The sequence below is a fragment of the Saimiri boliviensis genome, chromosome 2 (assembly GCF_048565385.1).
Source record: "Saimiri boliviensis isolate mSaiBol1 chromosome 2, mSaiBol1.pri, whole genome shotgun sequence".
Lineage (NCBI taxonomy): Eukaryota > Metazoa > Chordata > Mammalia > Primates > Cebidae > Saimiri > Saimiri boliviensis.
Window position 1 is genome coordinate 154,301,976 of NC_133450.1, and position 22,115 is coordinate 154,324,090.

The 22,115-nt window shown below is 34.7% G+C and overlaps 1 protein-coding gene across 1 annotated transcript in view; it reads right to left on the reverse strand.

The window, feature by feature from the left end:
* Window positions 1–22,115, reverse strand: part of ZNG1A (Zn regulated GTPase metalloprotein activator 1A) — a 49,809-nt gene that overhangs the window by 9,022 nt on the left and 18,672 nt on the right. Inside the window, exons 7-11 of the mRNA XM_003935643.4 lie at window positions 19,501–19,547; window positions 17,672–17,758; window positions 14,865–14,909; window positions 9,060–9,116; window positions 3,204–3,255 (exon numbers count right to left, since the gene is read on the reverse strand). Coding sequence (XP_003935692.2) covers window positions 3,204–3,255; window positions 9,060–9,116; window positions 14,865–14,909; window positions 17,672–17,758; window positions 19,501–19,547 — 288 coding nt within the window. The remainder of the gene's footprint in view (window positions 1–3,203; window positions 3,256–9,059; window positions 9,117–14,864; window positions 14,910–17,671; window positions 17,759–19,500; window positions 19,548–22,115) is intronic.

Sequence of the window (22,115 nt, forward strand, 5' to 3'; positions counted from 1 at the left end):
AATGGCACGATCTCGGCTCACTGCAACCTCCGCCTCCTGGGTTCAGGCAATTCTCCTACCTCAGCCTCCTGAGTAGCTGGGATTACAGGCACGCGCCACCATGCCCAGCTAATTTTTTGTATTTTTAGTAGAGACGGGGTTTCACCAGCGACATTTTTAAACATCCATATTGCTCTTTTCCTTCCTTCTTCTTGTCAAAAAAAAAATCCTACCAGTTCAAGGCTATTTTTTGTCATGTAAGTCAGAATAGCACTTACCCCTTCTTTGACTGGGAAGGGGCAACAGAGAACTTCTTACAATTTTAGGTATCTTTTATATCTTGATCTGAGTGGGGAGTTGGAAGGATATGTCTTTGAGTGTGCATACAGACAGATACATATGTATAAATATATGTAAAAATACACTGAGGTAGGGCACAGTGGCTCACACCTGTAATCCCAGTACTTTGGGAGGCCGAAGTGGGTGAATCATCTGAGGTCAGGAGTTTGAGACCAGCCTGGCCAAAACGGTGAAAACCCATCTCTATTTAAAATATATATATCTACAAAAATTAGCCAGGTGTGGTGGTGCATGCCTGTAATCACAGCTAATTAAGAGGCTGAGGCATGAGAATTACTTGAACACAGAAGGAGGCAGTTGCAGTGAGCCGAGATCAGACCACTGCACTCCTTCCTGGGCAAGAGAGAGAGACAAAAAGAAAAAAAAATGAATTGTACACTAAAATCTTACATTTGCATGCTTTACTGTATGCAAAATCAAACAAAAAAACTATCTTTCATGAAGCCTTTGATGGGGTTCAAGACGTACTATCCCAAAATATGGCACCTCAGTATTAGAGAAAATGGCAGAACCAGGAAGGCTGCTCTCACCTTCTCTCCTGAAGCAGGTCATAAAACCTAGATTTTTCTGACCTTCCCCTGAGGGTCATAAGACCCTTATTCAAGAGGTGCCCTCTCTATACACAGAGGAAAAGGACATCCTTATCTCTGAATATGAAGCATCACAGAGAAAAATCTGAGCAAACAGACCTTGCTAAGTTCTTCCCAGTTTATCACTATTAGATCATACTGTTTTATCCAATTATGCTTCTCCATGACTATCCTTTTCTATATCATACCTAGCATGAAATATATAGTTTCAGGTTTTCCTTTCCTTATGAAGGCTCCTGTGTCAAGTAAAACTTACTAAATAAATTTGTATGTTTTTCTCTTGTTAGTTGGTCTTCTGTTAGAGAGACCTCAGCCACGAATCTAGTGATGGGCAAGGAAAAGATAAATTTCCTCCCCTATACCTCTGATCCACTGAACCAAAAGAGTTCCTGCCTCTGAATCCCATAGCCCTTTGCCTGTGATACTATTTTCCCGATGTTTATATTACCTAAAGCAGGAAAGTGCACAAGAATCTCCTATAGAGGCTACAAAAATATAGGCATGCCCTATTTAGTAGTAAAATGACATAATGTCTGGAATTTGATTTAATACACTCCAACAAGAACAATAGGTACATACAGGCTCATTATACTATTCTACTTTTATGCATGTTTGAAATTTCCTATTAAAAAAATGTTTTTTTGGCCGGGCACAGTGGCTCACACCTGTAATCCCAGCACTTTGGGACCAAGATGGGCAGATCACAAGGTCAGGAGTTCAAGACCAGCCTGGCCAACATGGTGAAACCCCCATCTCTATAATAATAAAAATTAAAAAAAAAAAGAAGAAGAAAAAAAGAAAAAAACACACACATTTTGGTGAAATAAAATTAGCTAAATGTTGATGCCATTTAAACTGGGTGATTCATACAAGGTGTTTACCTTACTATTCTGTTTACTTTTTTATATCTTTGAAATCTTGCATAATAAAATGTTAAAAATACACATTAATATACACATACTCAAGCCCCAAACCTGGAGATTGAGGGGTGAGAACTACTGAGTTATTTAATTTAAAAAAAAAAAATCTTCACCTACGATTCTGACTTATACCCCATTTGAGAAACACAGCTTTTCATTCTTTTAACAAATATTCACTGAGCATCCAGCAAGCCCTGTATTAAGCTATAAAGATTTTATATTTAAGGAATTTATAGACTAATGCAAGGCAAAAGCAATTCAACCAAACTGCAAGGCATCATGACCACCACAATAGGAGTTCATTCAAGATTCTATGGGTATAGACACTGGCCACTACAAATGTTCATTGTAAGTGAGTACTGCATTTTCTTCATCTTTTAATCCCTATGATTTTTGGCATCAGAGTCTTCACCCAGAAGCTCAAATGTGCTTCACATTCATCTTTATGACAGATATCGACTATTATAAAGAACTGTTTTTTTTTACCATAAACTCTATTTCCAAGGACTTGTATGTCTCTCATTTATTCATTTTAAAGATAAGTGAAGAGGAAATATCTTATTAACAAAATTTCACAGGGAAAGGTAGCACAAACACAGTAGTAAACCTGCTCATAAATATGAACCAAAATGAATACAAATGCAAGTAGCTGCTGTTATCTTGGCCGTATTACAACCAATAGTAATTCAAAAGCTGAGAGATCACTTCAAGACTGATGAGAGAAGACTAGGCACACTGCTCACTTACACATCCCCCATTCCACCCCACAGGGTTTTAAGTGGAACAAAGAAGTTATCCTAAAGCTCTATGATATGCTTAACAGAAATGCAGATACAGTAAAAGTATATTTGATTTGTTCGTAGCATCTTAGATATTTACCTGAGGGATTAGAATTTTAGAGCATGAAAAACAAGGAATTCACATTTATAGTGCTACCTGAAGGTGAAACTCAATTTTTACTTAAATAAGCCATGCTTATATCAGACTTTTCCTTAATCAATTCAACATACTTAAAAATAGACTACCTATAGAATGCCCAGGCTGCTTTTAAGAGTAATCCCTATTAGAACTAATTAATATGCTAAGTAATCTACAGAATGGAAAGGCTAGAAAGCATGATTTCCTCAGATTCTAAACAAATCTGGTTTGATGAATTCCTATTATGTGTTAAGAAGCAGGATTAGATATATCAAAAGCATTTAAGATTCCAAAAATTATCAACAAGTTTCAAAAATACCATTGTAGAAAAAGTTTATAATAAAATAGTCCTAAATATAGCCAGTTTAGTTAAAGATGTCCTTTAAAAACATTATTTAGGGATTTTGGATTTGGAATTTTTTTTTTTTTTTTGTACCTGATCAAGGTGAGGTTGTGTTCCTGGCACATGCTGAAGTTTTTTCTGCAAACTAAAAACAACTGATTAGAAATTCAGAGATCAATACACTTTTGATTTAACTTTATACGTTATTTAGTGACACAAGGATAATGAAGTGACTTTCCATAACTATTCTATAATTCCAATTTTACACATTGTTCACAAATTCCAACAGAGAAAAGCTGGCAAATAAAGTTTTTAAAAAATTTCCTTAAAAGAAAAAACACACATTCACATACATACATATGCACACAATAAAAATAAAAAATAATCTTCTAACAACACTATTTTGTGTGGTTAAATATGTCAATAAATTTCTTTACCATTCCAACAGGTTTAATACAATCTTATATACATATGTATATAAAACCATTCTAGTATTGCTCAAAGTTCCTTAATTTTCTCCTGCTTCCTAATGTGAAAATAATGCTGGCACCTAAAGAAAGTTAGAAGAATAAATTTTCCTTTATCAATGTTTTGGCTTGAACTTATTAAAAAACAAATAGTATCCAAAAATATAAATTTTATATATAGTCAGTTATCAACTGAGAGAAAAAGAAAGTCAGAATGCTAAAAATGCATTGTTCTGATATAAAAAGCACAAGATCAGTATGGCATAACAAATTACAACCATAACAACTGTAGCACACATTTCAACACTGATGGGGACAGGATGGGAGGGGGAAAGGACCTGAAACCTTGCAGATGTTTTGCCTTGAAGAACAGTGAGGGGTAAATTAGTAATAGCAAGTTTAGGAAAGAGAAAGAGCTGTAGGAACTGTTGGAGGGAATGAGTCTCTTTGGGGGGGTCTTAGCAGGGAGAATGTCAAATTAAATCCTTCCCAGCTGGCTGCTCAGGAAAAGATTCTCTTGGTTAGCAGCTAAGCACACACACAAAAAGTCATGAAAAGGCCTTCTCTATGGTGGTGAGATCACATTAAATAGCTACTTTGAGTGTCACTAAAGCATTATAACTGCTCTTAAGTGTAGAATGAGATTACTTTAGAAAATAATTTTGAAAAATCATATGCTTTTACCATATATTGTTGGACAGTGACTGCCTAAAACTTCATATGCAGCAAAAAAACAAAAATCTGACAACAAACATTTAAGTTTAGTTCCTAGTAAGTCTCAGAATTTCATGTCCTAGATTTTTTCCCTATCACACAAATTTTTAAAAGACTAATCTAGCGGACAAGCATATGCTACCAAAACCTGAAACTCATGAATCTGAAATCCTCATTTTGCACATTAACTTGTAATCTTATAACTATTTTTGTCTCTGCACGCATAAAGTGTAAAAATCTCAGTTTATTGTGTTTTGTGTAAAAACCATTACATTCTATAAAAAACAGTAATTTAGGTATTGACAGTAAGATAGAATTAGCAAAATTTCTATTTCTCCCAAGTAAAAATATAGAATGATATAAAAAACTGGATGCCTTGATGAAAGTACTTGTATTACAGCAAATTACAGCAAAAGACAGAAGTAGAAAGGAAAACAAAAATTGATATACTGAATATCAAGGTGGGAAATGATTTCATACTGTAATTCTTATTATTGGAACAAAGCACTAAAGGATACAATATGTGAAGGGAAAAAATAAAGATTTCAACTAAAAAATATTTTAGTGTTTAACATATTAAATGACAACCAACTTGCAAGCTCTTGGACCCAACAGAGATAAATCAGTTTTAAAAAGGCAAATTTTGCTGGGTTCGGTGGCTCAGGCTTATAATTCCAGCACTTTGAGAGGCTAAGTAGAAGGATCACTTGAGGCCAGGAGTTTGAGACAAGCCTGAGCAACATAGCAAGACCTTGTCTCCACAAAAAAAATAAAATAAAAAATTAGCCAGGCATGGTGGTGCAACCCTGTAGCCCCAGATACTCAGGAGTCTGAGATGGGAAGATCACTTGAGTCCAGGAGTTCAGGACTTCAGAGAGCCATGATAGCGCTACTGCACTCCAACCCAGCTGTCAGAGTGAGACTCTGAGACTCTATGTCAACAAAATAAAATAAATAAATATTAAAAAAAAAAAAAAAGCCAAATGTGGTAAGTGTGGTAGCTCACGCCTGTAATCCCATTAAGGTGGGCAGATCACTTGAGCACAGGAATTTAAGACCAGCCTGGGGTACAAGGCAAAACCCCACTGTTACGAAAAGAAAAAATTAGCCAGGCAAGAAAAAATCAGCCAGGTGTGGTAGTGCATGCCTGTAGTCCCAGCTACTCAGGAGTCTGAGGCAGGAAGATGGCTTAAGCCCAGGAGGCAGAGGCTACAGTGAGCTGAGATCACAGCGCTGCACTCTAGTCTGGGTAACAGAGCCAGACCCTGTCGGGGAGAGAGAGAGAGAGAAAGAGAGAGAGAGAGAGAAAGAGAAAGAGAAAAAGAAAGAAAGAAAGAAAAGAGAGAGAGAGAGAAAGAAAGGAAAGAGAGAATGAGAGAGAGAAAGAGAAAGAAAGAGAAAGAAAGCAAGGAAAGGAAAGAAAGAAAGGAAAAGAAAGGGAAGAAAGGAAGGAAGGAAGAAAGAGAAAGGAAAGAAAGAAAGGAAAAGGAAGAAAGGGAAGAAAGGAAGGAAGGAAGGAAGAGAGAAAGGGAAGGGAGAAAGAGAAGGAAAGGAAAGAAAGAAAGGAAGAAAGAAAAAAGAGAAAGGAAAGAGAGAGAAAGCAAGAAAGAAAGAAAAGAAAGGAAAGAAAGAAAAAGGAAAGAAAGGAAGAAAGGCAAATTTCATGCAGTATTGTTTCGTTTTTCTCCTTGTAAACATATTTAAATGTATCACAGGATCTGTAACTATCAAAACTGTCACAGAATCGAACACAAAAATATAGTTATAATCCAGATGTGGAAGATTTGAGAAAGGGAGCACGGCTAAATAGTGAAATAGCACTGAAACTCAAATGAAGTGCTGGAGACTTGGAGTAAAAGAAAAAAAGGATCATTAAAAGAAAAGTTAGGATGGGCTAGACTTCTGATTATTTCAGAAATGGGTAGCAAAGGACAAAGGCTCTTAAGCTCCCAGAATTAGGTGACAGCCCCAGTCAATCTATCTCCCCAGTAAAACCAGAACTAAGAAGAAAAAAAAAAGACCATTTTTAAATGAACAAACCAAATTTATGGTTAGAGCTATATTAGTTTAATGGAGAAACAGTAGTTTAAAAATTAGTAAAACAAAAGCTTTATATGAAAAAACTTAGTATAATTCTGAATGATTTTCATAAAATCATTCTCAAGTGTTAAGTGATACTGGATACCTGAAGCTGACATAAAGGAAAAAGGCTCAGGGAGATTTCACAACTTCGTACAGGAGTGGCTTGAAAGGATATAGCTGTATTTACCATAAAACAACAAGTAGTCATTTTTACCTTACATAATTTATAAGAATTTTTAGAAAAACAGAAATCGCTCACATGTAATTCAGGTATACCAAACTTTACTGCCTTCCTAATAACTGGAACTAGAAAAACAAAATGCTGATTTTTTTCTAGGTAGTCTAAAAATACCTTTATAATTTTAACTATAATTTGTCTAGTCTAAAAAGATACTGCTCTAACACCAGAAGCTACAGGTGAAATAAATATCTCTCAACTGAAGACAACTTCTTGAATCACTGTCACATTTACTCTCTGAGCTTCAGTTTCCAAACTGAGAAGGAGGAAATAACTGCCCTGCCTAACCACACTTCTGATTGCTGAAATAATGTCAATCAGGTTTTTTTTTTTTTTTTTTTTTGAGATGGAGTCTCACTCTGTCAGCAGGCTGGAGTGTATTGGCACTATCTCAGCTCACTGCAAACGCTGCCTCCCGGGTTAAATCCATTCTCTTGCTTCAGTCTCCCGAGTAGCTGGGATTACAGGAATACACCACCATACCCAGCTAATTTTTATATTTTTAGGAGAGATGGCATTTCACCATGTTGGCCAGATGGTCTTGATCTCCTGGCTTTGTGATCCGCCCACCTCAGCCTCCCAAAATACCTGGATTACAGGCATAAGCCACCACACCTGGCTTTTTTTTTTTTTTTTTTTTTGACAACTACACTTAAGTTTTCCAACCTCTAAAGTAAAAGAGGGCGGCCAGGCCCGTCTCTTCAAAAATAAAAAAAAAATAAAAAATTAGCTGGGCATGGTGGCACGTGCCTGTAATCCCAGCTACTTGGAAGGCTGAGGCAGGAGAATTGCTTGAATCTGGGAGGCGGAGGTTGCAGTGAGCCGAGATCGTGCCACTGCATTCCAGTTTGGGCAACAGAGCAAGACTCTGTCTCACAAAAATAATAAAATAAAAACATAATAAAGTAAAAGGGATCCAATAAAACACTATCATGTCCTACTTCACAAGTTACTATAGGTACTAAGTTTAAAATGTGAACAATACTACAGACTGAGGGTTAAAAAACACCTAGTCGAAAATATAATTAGTTTTTAAAGGCATGGTTAAGGCAAAATTAGAAACATACATATAAGGCTGGGTGTGGTGGCCCACCCATGTAACCCCAGCACTCTGGGAGGCTGAGGCAGGAGGATCACTTGAGCCCAGGAATTCGAGACCAGCCTGGGCAATATAATAAGACCCCATGCTTACAAAAAATATTAAAAGATTAGTGGGGCATGGTGACACATGCCTGTGGTCCCAACTACTTGGGAGGCTGAGACAGGAGGATCACTTGAGCCCAGGAGGTCAAGGTTCCAGTAAACCATGCTTGTGCTGCTGCACTCCAGCCCGGGTGACAAGTGAGAACAACACCTCAAAAAAAAAAAAAAAAAAAAAAGAAAGAAAGAAAGAAAAAAAATATATATATATAGGAATGAGAATTAGAAGTCTCAAGTATAGAGCCACCCACCATGCCTACCCTTAAGCAAAATTGCCCCACCAAGGCAAAATACCTAAAGAGATGTCCACTCTCATGATCTTGTATGGACATATATGAGACTTATGAGATATTCATTACAGCATTATTTGCAATAGCCAAGCTGCGAGAACAAGTTATGTGCCCTAAGAGAAAAATGAATAACGTAAATGTGGTATATGTAGAAAACAAAATATTACTGAGCCTTAAAAAGGAAATTTTGCTATATGCAAAAACATGGATGAACCTTGATGACATTATGCTACATGAAATAAGCCATTCACAGAAAGACAAATAATGCATGATTCCACTTGTGTCAGAATAAAATAGTCAATCCCACAGAAAGAGTGTAGAATGGTAGACTCCAGGGGCTAAGGGGAGAGGGAAATGGAAAGCTGCTATTCAATGAGTATAAAGCCTCAGTTATACAAGACTGAAATGTTCCAGAGATCTGTCGCACAACCTCAGGCCTATATTTAACAATACTGTATTGTACACTCAAAAAATTGTTAAGAGCATAGATCTCATGTGAAATATTCTTACTACAATAAAAAATAAAAAGATACTGATGCACAAGAATAACTAATCTTTCTTCCTTCCCTCACCAAAAAGATTCCCCATAGAAGAAGGCAGAGAACTAATCCATTATTAACGTAAAGAGAGTTATCTGTGTGAGAGCCCTGAACTAAAATTGTTATGTATCTTCTCATAGAAAGAGTATTATACATAGTGTTTGGTGTAGAAGTGTTAACAATTAGTCTCTGAAGTTAACTATCACTTACACTATAATCTCTATAGGAAAATGCAATATGATTTCCAAACAATTACTTACTTAGTAAAACCTCCAAGAACATACCTCATTAAGAATGGTCTTGTATGCCAGAGGAATGGCAGGAAGCTTAAATGAAGGGTGCAATTGTGCAAATCATTCCTGTTAACTATGGAAAAAAAGTACATAACAATAAAAATAACCAAATTATACAAAACATACCTTATTCCAGAGAGACTATCAAAGGCGTGAAGATCTAACACATTAGAAAGATCAACTCTAAAAGAAAGAAAACTAATGTGAGCAGTTGGAAATTCTGTGAAATATGTCCAATTAATCAAGAAAAAAAATCTCTGACTCTTAAAAAATTTTATATATAAAATTCATTAAAGTGGGCAAATGGTGTAAGATGACCACAGTTGAATCAAGATTGAAAATTATTTGTTTATCATATCAAAAAATGAGGTTGTTTAAACTTTCCATTATCTTTTCAATCCTGAAATTTATGAGCTTTTAAAATACATTTTTATAGCTTAAAAAAAATCAGCTGAAGAACAGAAACCTTTCCAAGCAGCTAATTACTCAAAAGATGAAACAGGCCGGGCGCAGTGGCTCAAGCCTGTAATCCCAGCACTTTGGGAGGCCGAGGCGGGTGGATCACGAGGTCGAGAGATCGAGACCATCCTGGTCAACATGGTGAAACCCTGTCTCTACTAAAAATACAAAAAAAATTAGCTGGGCATGGTGGCACGTGCCTGTAATCCCAGCTACTCAGGAGGCTGAGGCAAGAGAATTGATTGAACTCAGGAGGCGGAGGTTGCGGTGAGCCGAGATCGTGCCATTGCACTCCAGCCTGGGTAACAAGAGCGAAACTCCGTCTCAAAAAAAAAAAAAAAAAAAAAAGAAATGAAATGACAAGTAGAATTAAGTCAAATGGGTACATTCCAAATACCTCTGCAATTTTTGTATTTCTTTTATTTCCCCTCCCTTAATATAACATGCAACATAAAAATATGAGAAGTTGAATAACCAATGTATAAAATATTAAGTTACTCCAGGACCCTGATATTCATGTGATTTGATTTCATTCATTCAGAATGGGGCTGCATGTAGAAAAAAAATTCCTGCTATCTGAATAGACATCATTTCTCTCAGAATTATTTAATGATAATTAAACTTTTTAGGAATGCAATGATTCAAATCAAGTGAGAATAACATATCACAATTAGCATTAGGTTTGGTTAAATATATAAAAGTAAATTTATAAAGACTGGTGATTGTGTTACAATTTTAACATAAGCCCATAAAACAGCATAGGACAGTGATTTCTCCACAATCAAACCTAAGGCAAAGGAATGTTTAAAAATGACAAACGTATAATTAAATTTCAAAATTAGATTCCAGGAGCTTGTCAAACATTCGTTAAATTTTCTTACAAGGAAAAAAAATTTCATTGGTCAGATTAGGTATTTTTTTTTTTTTAATGCATAACATGTAAGAAAAAACATCTCCTTTATCTTAGGACTGACCAACTGTGCCTGCTCTGTTCATTCTCAGCAGTCTACGACATACTCATACTTGTGGCAACAATAATGTGTTAGATTACGAATGCTTGTCTTGGCAAAAGGCATACAAATTCCCATCTTATTACTCCAGAGTTCTCTGTTAATAGACTGTAACAAGAACTTGAATTCTGGGCATTTTATATGTGCAGAGAAAAATGATCAAGTACAGAAGTAAATGTTCCATGAAGAAATTTCAGAATACCAATTTACACTAAGAGGCCAAAGTCTTAATATCAAACACATTTCCTTTTTCACTTCCCACCCCCACCACCACTGAGCATATTTATATTGACGGGTCACAAATTACTGAAGTTGCATGGACATGGTGGCTCATGCCTGAAATCCCAGAACTTTGGAGGCCAAGGTGGGCAGATCACTTTGAGGCCAGGAGTTTGAGACCAGCCTGGCCAACATGGCGAAACCTCATCTCTATTAAAAATATAAAATTTAGCTGGGCGTGGTGGCGTACACCTGTAATGTCAACTACTGGGAGGCTGAAGCAGGAGAAATGCTTGAACCCAGAACGCAGAGGTTACAGTGAGCTGAGATCATACCGCCACAATCCAGCTTGGGGACAGAGTGAGATTCTGTCTCAAAAAAGGAAAAAAAAAAAAAAAAAAAAAAAAGAATGACGTTTCCCCCCAAGTTTGTCATCTCATCTTAGGAAACAGCTTAAAGTTTAATAAAGTTTACATATGCCATTTGGAAACACAAGCTTATAAACTACTGTTTCACTGTGACAGTGCCCTTGAGAAAACATGTTATCCAGAGGTAATTCTGCTATATACCCAGATTCTTTCTGTATTTCTAAAAAAGAATCAATATTAGATCTGTATAGTAAATTACACACTTTTACAGAAAATAACAAAATACCCAAGTGTCTCACCAAATTTTCAAAAAAGAGAAAAAGTCTAAGCTTCCAGATGAAAGTTTCCACAGCTTTCCCCAAATTTAGTACCATCATGAAAAAGAAATTCTTCACTGAAGGCACATGACTGGAAAACTAATTTCCATGGCATCAAATTAATTTCCTCCTTTGGAGATAAAACCATTAGATCATTTCCAAAGCATTAACATAACCAAGAAAAAAAAAAAAAGACCATTACCAGCATTTTAAAAGGAGTAAGAGAATGAAGTAAACAAAAAGGGGAAAGATGAAGCTTCAAAAGTGCTTTTTTCTCCTAATTTCTTGAACCTAATGTTTTTCCTACAAAAATTGCCTTCAATTTTCCCTAAGTCTAAAGACTGCTTTAAGTAGCCTAAGACCAAGAACAGGAGAATGAAAACAAAGACGGTTTTGGCTTTCCAAGTGGTACTGGAATTGCAGCTGCTACTCTAGGGGTATTTTCTAATGGTCAGCTCTTCAAACTCCAGTGAGTCTCACAAATAGGGTGCACCAGCCAATACAAGTATCCAGTATCTATAATGCAAATTGTAGATTTCTGATGGTTTTATCTCCAAAGGAGGAAATTAAATTGATGCCATGGAAATTAGTTTTCCAGTCATATGCCTTAAATGAGTGAAGAATTTTGTTCTATTGTTTTTTAAAAAATGTTTAATTATTTTACCTCTATGTGGCTGACAAGTGCTGACAATAAACTACTAATAAGTATGTGAAGAAAAGAGGCTCATCTTGAGTAGTTATGATTAAGGAAAAGGAATAGTGTGTAGCATTGCCTTACTGGTAAAATTTAAGTTGATTTAGTAGCAAATGGAAGTTCTAGTGAACCATATAGATTTCAGAAGCAGGAGTAAAAGATTAGAAGATGTACCATTTTAATCTTCTCTAGTCTTTGTCTTAATTTTTAGAAATGTAAGTAGACTGAATAGAGGAAAACCAACACAGAGTTGGCCAACAGTAAGTTTATTACTGTGAACTTATTATTATTATTTAATAATATGTGATTAATAATAAAATCCTCCACTAATTCCTTGCTGCCTACAGAAGAAAATCTAAGCTATGCAGCACGGCATTCAAGACCCTTTGTGGTAAGTTCTCTATCTCTTCAGTCATATCACTTTTTCTCTGCTATATAATACCAAGTTTTCTAGCCATTCTAAAATATTCACAGGTCTCTGGAATACAAAACCTTCCTTACACCTAGAAAGCTCTTCCTACTCTAGTCCATCTGTAAAAGCCCTATTCATTCTTTAAGACTCAGATCAATAACTGCCTTCTTGGTCCGTATTTTCCTCCCTCTTCATCAAGAAAAGTTGAATAGTTATTCCTCTATTTTCCTATTCTTATAGAACTCTGTCTTTGTAAAATTCTTATACTGATATTAATATCTAACATGTTGCCTTTTTGCTTGTTTGCTTCTCTGTTTCCCCTGCCTTTCCTTAAAGGCAGAGTTTTTACCTTATCCATTGCTGAAATAGTCCTTAAAATACTATGAAATGCATAGCAGCCAGTTTGGCACATTAATTGACAGAAAAGAGTGACTTTTACTACTTTGTTAACCAAATTTCCAGTTTCTAAACTGGTAAGCTCAAGATGCTATGCCTCAAGGAATTTGAGAGAATATTTAATGGTAAGATTCAGGACCCAACAGTAAGAATTCTACCCAGGACACCTGATCTTCATTGAAAAGGATTCTAAACCAACTTCAGTCCTCACAACAAGGAAGTACTATTTCAGAAAGTCCCTAGATTCTCAGATGCACTGGCAAGCACCATACACTGAAGAAATAGAAGAAGAAAGATTTTAGTCACTTGCTCACTCATCCACTTGAAGTAATAAAAATCAATCACTGCATGTTTATTGTTCTATAATAAAGCAAATGTTAGAAATAAAAGTTGGAGGCCAGGCATGGTGGCTCACGCCTGTAAGCCCAGCACTTTAGGAGGCCAAGGCAGGCGGATCACGAGGTCAAGAGATTGAGACCACCCTGGCCAACATGGTGAAACCCCATCTCTACTAAAAATACAAAAAATTAGCTGGGCATGGTGGTGCGTGCCTGTAGTCCCAGCTACTCAGCAGGCTGAGGCAGAAGGATGGCTTGAACCCGGAAGGCGGAGGTGGCAGTGAGCCAAGGTCACGCCACTGCACTCCAGCCTGGTGACAGAACAAGACTCCGTTTCAAAACACAAACAACAAAACTAAATTAATAAAAGTTAGAAATGTTAAACAAACTAAATTGTTACATTGACAAACTAATCCAGATGGCACCTTTATTCAGGACATGGATATTTCCGAAATGAAAACTAACAAAAGAAGAAAACTGAATTAAAATGTTATAAATATGAACTGAATAAATGCTATGACAGAACCACAGCTATTCATGGGCATGATTTATTAAAGCTTGTTTAAGTATTATGCAGTTGTCTATGTATCATTTTGTAAAGAGGAGAAAAGTTAAGGAGAAAGGAATTGTAGAATGCTAACAGTAAGAGGACAGACACTGAGGAATGGTTCATGGTATGAGTGAGATTATCAGAGACTTTCTATAATGGAATTTGAAATGCAGGGAGCACCTTTGGTATATAGTAGTAGAGGACTGACACTAAGGGCATTCTTCTGCTACCTCTGCCAGCAGATAGATGAGTGGCTCTTGAGAATACATACCAAATTAATTCTCCAGCTGTTCGCTTGCATATAAGCAGCTGCTGCTGTTACTGCCTAACACTTATGGCGTCTGTCAGCACCTCTAATCTCTGCTATAGCAGAGAAACCACTCACCTAAGGCCTCTGCTGTACTTCCAAAGAAAGAGTCTCTCAAGTAGGAACTGGGTGGCACTAGACTGCCAGCTGTGAGCCTCAGAGCTCCTGGCTGCCTGTTGCTGGGTCTATCAGCTGCTGAGCCTTTCTCATCAAAAAAAAAAAAAAAAAAAAAAAAAAAAAAAAAAAAAATGAGCTTAACAAAATACCCTGCACAGAAATTTTCTGAAATTATGATAGCACTCAGTGGAAAACAGGGTTTAATCTACAGAAATACACTTCACAGATGTTTTAGGAACAGAACCTAGAGAAAATGGATATCAAAATTCAATAAAAGAATTTGTCAGGAACTTCAAGGTAACGACTCTATGTGTTTTTACATGACATGACATATTTTTTGCCAACTATGAAACATTAAGAAGGTTTAAAAAAAATTTTTAAGCCATTTAAACACTTTGAATTAAGGTAAGATTTCTCAATATACTTTTTCAGATTTCTGTACTGAGTCACCCTCTCGAGTGTTTGAAAGTCTTTTCTTCCTCATTAAGCAAAAACACAGTAACACAGTGTTATCGTGGCTTTGTAATCTTAAGTTTTAAAGACAGGCAAATGTACTAGCTAAATATGCCAAATTAACTTATTGAGATCATTTGAAACAACATTTTGGATCCAACTCTTTTTAAAATACACTTAAGTCTTTCTTATATTAAAATCAAGCGTATTTATCAATTACTTAATGTTTATTAATAATAACTAAAATTATTTGTTGTTAGTATAATATTAGAAATAGCTTTGAAAAAGTACCTTGATCTTTGTGTTTCTAAGATTTGTCCTAGTCCATTTATGGATCTGAAATAAATAATAAATGAGGAAGACAAAGTTTAAAAGTAAAAATTAACTTTTTAAAAAAGTATACAAAGTACGTTATTTCTAAAACAGAAATAAGCATACATATACAAATACATCTGCAAACAGAAAAAAATTAAAAACAGAAAAATAAAACTTACTTTTAAAAATAATTTATTATTTTCCTTTAAACCATAAATCATGTATATTCCACTCATCCATCAAGAAAACATATATGCAAAAATCCACACAACTGCCCACTTAAGGGCTACTTTGTGATTAATAAAAAGACGCTTCACTTTAGAAAAAAAAATCATTCATAAGTAGTTATTTCAGAGTTCTTAAAAATTAGTAGACACTGAAAATTCTCATAGTGGCCACTTTCTTCCTCAGGCATACCTGGTAGAAATGGTTATATATACATTAAAAATAAAAAACTAGTTAGAAGTAGCTTTGCCCCCAGCCTGCTCTTGGTATTCACAGTAATTCTAAGTCACACATCCCAGGTTCCTCTATAGAACAACCTCTTCAGTTCCCTAACTAGGCTCTCTACTCCTTATGCCTGTTCTCCCTCTTTCGATACTATAGAATATCGGTCTTTTTGTATGGCAACAAAATGTACCTGTTAAAATCTTTTCAACATATGGTACACCTATCTATTTATCTTTTTCATTGTCTATCATCAATCATCAATTCTCTATCATCAATTCATTGTCTTTAGGGTTACTTACCCAAGATACTTGCTACTTGTTCAAGCTTGTTCTCATGAGTAAGGCTTCCCAAATACAAAGGTTCTGAGGCAAGTCTCTTCACTATTTTACAAAACTCTTACTCTTCTTATTTGAATATACTCTATAGACTGATAGCTATTTCCTCTCAAATAAGTTTGCTTTTTTCAACTCCTCAAATATGATTCTGAATCAGTCACAAGTCTGATATAAAGGGATTACAAGTAAAAGCCAAACGAGTATGTAATTTATTAAACTGCTTCCTCCAAATTCATTTCTAGTACTATTAACAAGCTGGCTAATAGTCGATATTGTCAGTGTCAGAGATTTAGCTAGTCTATATAAGGATATAAAAGCCAAGTAATAATCATCATTCCTTTTATGCCAAAAACGTTTGCTAAGTAGACTGGGTTCTTAGCAATCACAATGGTGCACAAGATTTTTGAAAAGAGAAACAAGATTAGAAGACCAGTGTCAAAAAATGTAAAGGCAATCTTCATCACTTTCACCTTTCCAAAAATCAGTTTTTTCAAAATTTCATAAGTTTTCAAAAATATCATCCATCTTTTTTTCTTCCCGTTTTTAGTTATTATACCTTGAACTCACTATGTAAGCTAAGAAAAAAAAACCTACATAATAATAGCTAACAGAGCACTTACTATGTGTCAGCACTGTGAAAAGTTTACTAACATAGTCTCATGTAGTACTGAAAGCAAACTTAGGAGATAAGCATTACTCCTTTTACACAGGAGGCTTTAAAAGGGTAAATAGGTTCCCTAAGAAGACAATGAGAAACAGACTAAGCAAATTCCAAGGTCCCTGATCTTCAACACCATGCAACAATACCTACCCTCCGCATGGAGACATTATACTTTTTTTTAATAGTAAAGTTCAAGGACAATTGCTATTAAAATAAGACTAAATATGTGGAAAAAATATGAATTTCTTTCTTTAATTGCTAATCCATCTTTCATTTATTTATTTTTAAGTATTTGGTTATGTTTACTATATTTTTTTATTGCACTTTAGGTTCTACAATCATTAATCATTGCAAATAATCTCCTAATAAGCCTTACCTTTATTGATTCAATTTATAATATATACTATATGAACTGAGATGACAGATTTAAACTCTGATGACAGAACTTATAAATACTAAGAATAGTAATTTGAGTCATCATGCTCAAAACATTGTATACATGAAAGATAACCAATAATAATAGCTACCAAATGTCTCTCTGTATAGAGCTTTTATTAGCTCAGGTCTTACAAAATAATTCAAAAAGTCTCTGAACTATAAATTCATTTGAAAAATCCATCTTTGTTTTCAAAAGGAATGAGAGTCTCCAGAACAGTAAGCAAAATGACTGTTAACATATATTTGAGCATCATTCATATTATTCTGATTGTCCTATGCTGATCAGCCTTGGCTATGGACAAAGAAGATATTAAAGCAAGCTGGAAGACAAGGCTTGGTTTCCAGTTAAGGAAGATGATGTCAATGAGAGTTCAGGGAAAAGTGAGACCCATTGAGTCAGGAAAGACTTTACATAGGAGTTGGGGAGACAGAGATAGAATACGCTCCATAGAATAAATTGTTTTTTAAAAGAAACAACAAAAAAAAAAACAAAACAAGAAAGATTTCAGGGATTGGCTGAGTGAGAATGTATTACGAGTAAAGACAGGAACTGGCAGGATGCATCCATGGGAAAGGGAATTAACCATCCTGGGTAGAGTTAAGAAAGACTGATATTAGGAAAGAGTCAAAGAGAAGACAGGAAAAGGATGGAGTGAGAGGACCCTGAAAATCAGTATATTAACTGTGAAATATATTCTGCAAGCTCTGGGGACTAACTTTATGTACTGCTATTTATATAACAGTCAATTAGCCAACAACAATATATGTGATTCCCTAATGGTTCTTGAAGCAGGTCAACCTTAAACCTTAAGTTTCTATAGGGCAACTGTCATGGTAAAAAATATTCTGAGTTGTACAATATGGATCTGTAGGCACTTAACACACTTATCAGTTTGTACCTAATTGTTGCTCTTAACTTCTTTACATCTTCTTCCGGAACCAAGTCTGTTTTATTGATGAGAATTATATCTGCCAAAGCAACTTGCCTAAAATAGCAAACAAGAGGAAATGTTAAGAAATTTTAAATAGACATGCCTCATGCAGATTAATTCATCAAAAGAGAAATGTTAACAAATTAAAAATAAAAACACTTTATGCAGATCAACCTATCAGTTAAGAATTATATAGCTGCTCTATAGTGATTCAGTTTACTACTAATCCACTAATTTTTCAATGTGAATGAATTGTATTCATCACTATACAAGTTCAGATTTCATATTACCCATTCAAAAAGTATTTTCTAAGTTCTCTTACTTGCTATTCTTGTGCTAGAAAGATAAGTCTCAAAAAGTTTACAATCAAAAGAATGATTTTCAACTCATAATTTTCTTTATAAAAAAAAGCATAAAAAAGAGAAAAATTTTTTTTTAAAAAGCACAAAATTCAAACATCCAATATGGTAAAAATAAGAAGTTTATGTACTAAAATATTTCTTCTAATATTTACCATATTTTCAAAGAAATAAAATAAGTTCATTTAATACTAAAAACTATATTAAACAGGTTTTTAAAAACTATACTTCAGAGCTGGGCATGGTACAACACACCTGTAGTCCTAGCTACTTAGGAAGCTAAGGAGGGAGGACACCTTAATTAAAGGAGTTCAAGTCCAACCTGGGCAACAAAGCAACACTCTACTTCTTAAAAAAAAAATAAGGTATACTTCAGAAGACATATCAGGATATTACACAAATGTCTTCCTTACCACTATAAATACACTGTATATTATCTCTGTAAAGAACCCATGCTAACTGCTAGATAACAAAGTAGATGATAATAATCAGAAGCTCTATCTTCTATTAACAGGATAGTAAAACTGGAAATTCTTTCAATTTTCCTCAATTCTTCAGGGTCTTACGCTATATCTTAGAGAATACAACTAAATTCTCAAAACTAAATTAACTTTAGTTCACTGAAAAAGCAGGTTTCAACAGTATGTACATAACCATTCAATTTTGCTATTTTCTATTACACTTATTCATATTTTTTATAACTGTATTTTCATAAGGAAAAAAGTCACAAAAATATTTAAGTTCATTCTGATTTGAATCCTATACCAAATGCAGTGTTTAAGGAGCATTACACAACAACAGAGTACCATACTCAAAAATGATTGGGAATAAATTGCTTATTTGTAGTCTTTAGCAAATCCCAGAGTGTCTCACTTGCAAACCCAGCAGCATATTTAGTGACTGTCATCTATCTTACTTTTATCTTATTAGTAAGAATATGCTTAGGGCAGGCAAACTAAATATTTCTAAGTCTAAAGACAAATAAATTAGAAACATAAAAGTGTTTAAACAAAAAATGTTTTAATGCCAAATCAAAACTGTTTTCATATTTTTTCCTCTATTTTTCTGAATAACAATATATACTGAAATCAATGAACTACTATTAAATGCAGTGAGACACCTATCTATTTTTTATAATCTTCAATCCCAAAGAAATTGCCTAACAAGAAAATATTTGTAAATGTTAATATTTCCCAAGTTCCTCAAAATTACAGAACTTCCATGTCCAGCATTTACTTTATGCTGCAACAAAAATGACTTCAAGTAAAAGTTAACAGATCATAACAAATAGACAGCAATAATTCAACTATGAGAAAAAAGAAAATAAATTTTCCTTGACTATGTTTTAAAATTTCTTAATTTGCTTTTGGTTTTCATCTTAGTGATTTTTCTCTTTCCAGTTAGCCAGCAATCAATATATACTTCAAATATGAATACCTAGTAGCTTCATTGATAAGGCCATCAGGTTTTTCTTCTGTTAAATGCTAAACAAAAAAAAAGTTTGAATAAAGTTACTATAATACAATACAAAATCAAACGTTAACACAAAGGATTTTACTTTAGTGACATCTTCTTGCATCTAATAAAAACTTCAACTACTGTTACTCAAGTACACAAATTCAGAACTAACTTTTCTATCTGAAAGCATTTTTCTTCCCCACCTGCAATTTTTTTCTACAGTGAACCTGTAGGGTTTTATGGGAGGAGGAAGAGGGCTTAGGATTTCATATTCTTTTCTTTTTTTTTTTGAGACGGAGTTTCGCTCTTGTTACCCAGGCTGGAGTGCAATGGCGCAATCTCGGCTCACCGCAACCTCCGCCTCCTGGGTTCAGGCAATTCTCCTGCCTCAGCCTCCTGAGTAGCTGGGATTACAGGCACACGCCACCATGCCCAGCTAATTTTTTGTATTTTTAGTAGAGACGGGGTTTCACCATGTTGACCAGGATGGTCTCGATCTCTCGACCTCGTGATCCACCCGCCTCGGCCTCCCAAAGTGCTGGGATTACAGGCTTGAGCCACCGCGCCCAGCAGGATTTCATATTCTTGAACTTTTCTTTCACTTAAAAGGAAAACACCTTTGATTTACATAATGCCATAAAAACATAGAATATTACAGTTCAGATTTTAGGCATTTTCCTTCTTACAAAAACTGTTCTTGTTCTAAATACTCATTATTACTTATTTTAAAAAAGGATAACCACTGAAATATATTTTCTTAGAATCTAATATACTTCCCTACTCCCCAGACCACAATCATGCACCATGTGAACTCAGTTCTAGGCCCTTCAAACACCCATGAAACAAAAAAGTGGTGGGAGGGCTAATTCAGCCCTGATTCTAGCCCAAAAGCTGCTTATCATTTTGAAACCCATACTTGCTAATCTAGCCTCTCAGTGAAACTGTTTATTTTACTGACCTCTCCAGAGTCAGGCTAGTTCCAAAACAATATTTTGACACTGACTTAGAGCCCATGTGGTAGTTTTCATCTCTCTGGAGGCAAGGTTTTTTTTGTTTTTTGTTTTTTTTTCCCCATAATCCTATTTACATCCCTAAAGTTATCAATGCCACACCACAAGCTTCTTCTCTAAAATTACATTTTTCACCCTCATTACCTCAAACCTCAATAGAGGTTTCCTGTCACAATAAAAAGCTGCCTACTGAGGTTAAGAGGCAACTGGATTGTAGTAATACTCTTCATATTTGAAGTCAATTTTATAAATTACTAAATCTTTGAATTTAACTTTATAAATTATTATATACATTTTCTCATTTAGCTTTCATAACAATTATGGGAAGTGGCTATTTTCATTTATAAAAGAAGAAACTAAATCTAACACCCTCATCATCACAGGATACTAAATTTTATATACAATCACAGGGGCTATTTTTTTAAATTGAAAACACTAATACAAGTAAAATGAACACAATTTTAAAGTCTTTGTGAAACCTTTTATGTCACGTAAAATCAGTCTCCATACAGTGTTACACAAATGTTAATAATCATATATCAGAGTCAAGCCAGTATAGGGAGATGATCATTAGGAGTATCTGAATAGTTTGGAACCTAACAGCAAGCAAGTAATAATTTAATATGCTTGGTTAGGTCTGCAGAGGAAACATTTTTTCCTACTAAAAGTTTAGCACATTCTATTTTGAGGAAAACAAAACTGAAATAAAATCATGGCAATGATACTTCTACTTCAGGCACAATCTAGTTCAATTCAACTACAAACCCACTCTACAATTATGGAAGTCACAGAACTTGGAAATTATCGTATCAAAAATCATTTCATGCCAAAAGACCATGTTTAATATTTTTTTCCATAATTCATCTTGGCCTGAGGTATAACAAGTCCTATAATTATATACTCTGTCTCTAGAAAATAAGTCTGTTAACAGACCTTAGAATAGTGCCTGACACACAGGCTCAACAAATATTTGTTGAATGAATTGTAGTTAACACATCCTACTTGTTGACAGGGATACATAAAAGATGTTATATGAAAAATGCCATATAACATGCAACAACAAATCTCTTCCCATTAAGCAGTAAATCTACTTAACGATAATATATTTTTCACAAGGCATCTGCCTCTGAATGATCCCATATTACTGAAAATTCTTTGTAAATTGAAATTTTTCAAGATACTGTGTTATTGACCTTATGGAAGCTTTTTTTTACATATGAATTTGGGGCTATTTGGCTATGAGTTTGTGAGGCATAAAAATGATGTGACAGAAGAACTACAGATTTGTTTCTGCATTTTCATACCTAAGTGTAACTAATAAAATGGTAGTTTCACACAGTAATGTGTAATGTTTTAAATGCATTTACTTCTCCAAAGTATTAGAATTCTTCACTCAAAACTAACAGTGATAGATCAACATTTTACTACCTCCAGGCAGTCAGAAAGTATCAAACATAAAAATAAATAAAAATCACCCCAAAAGAAAACCTGTCAATATTTACAACTCTATTAAAATTCTATGTAATCATGTACAATTATAGCAGAAGAGATAAATGTCCTGTTATACGCACATAGGAAAGCTAA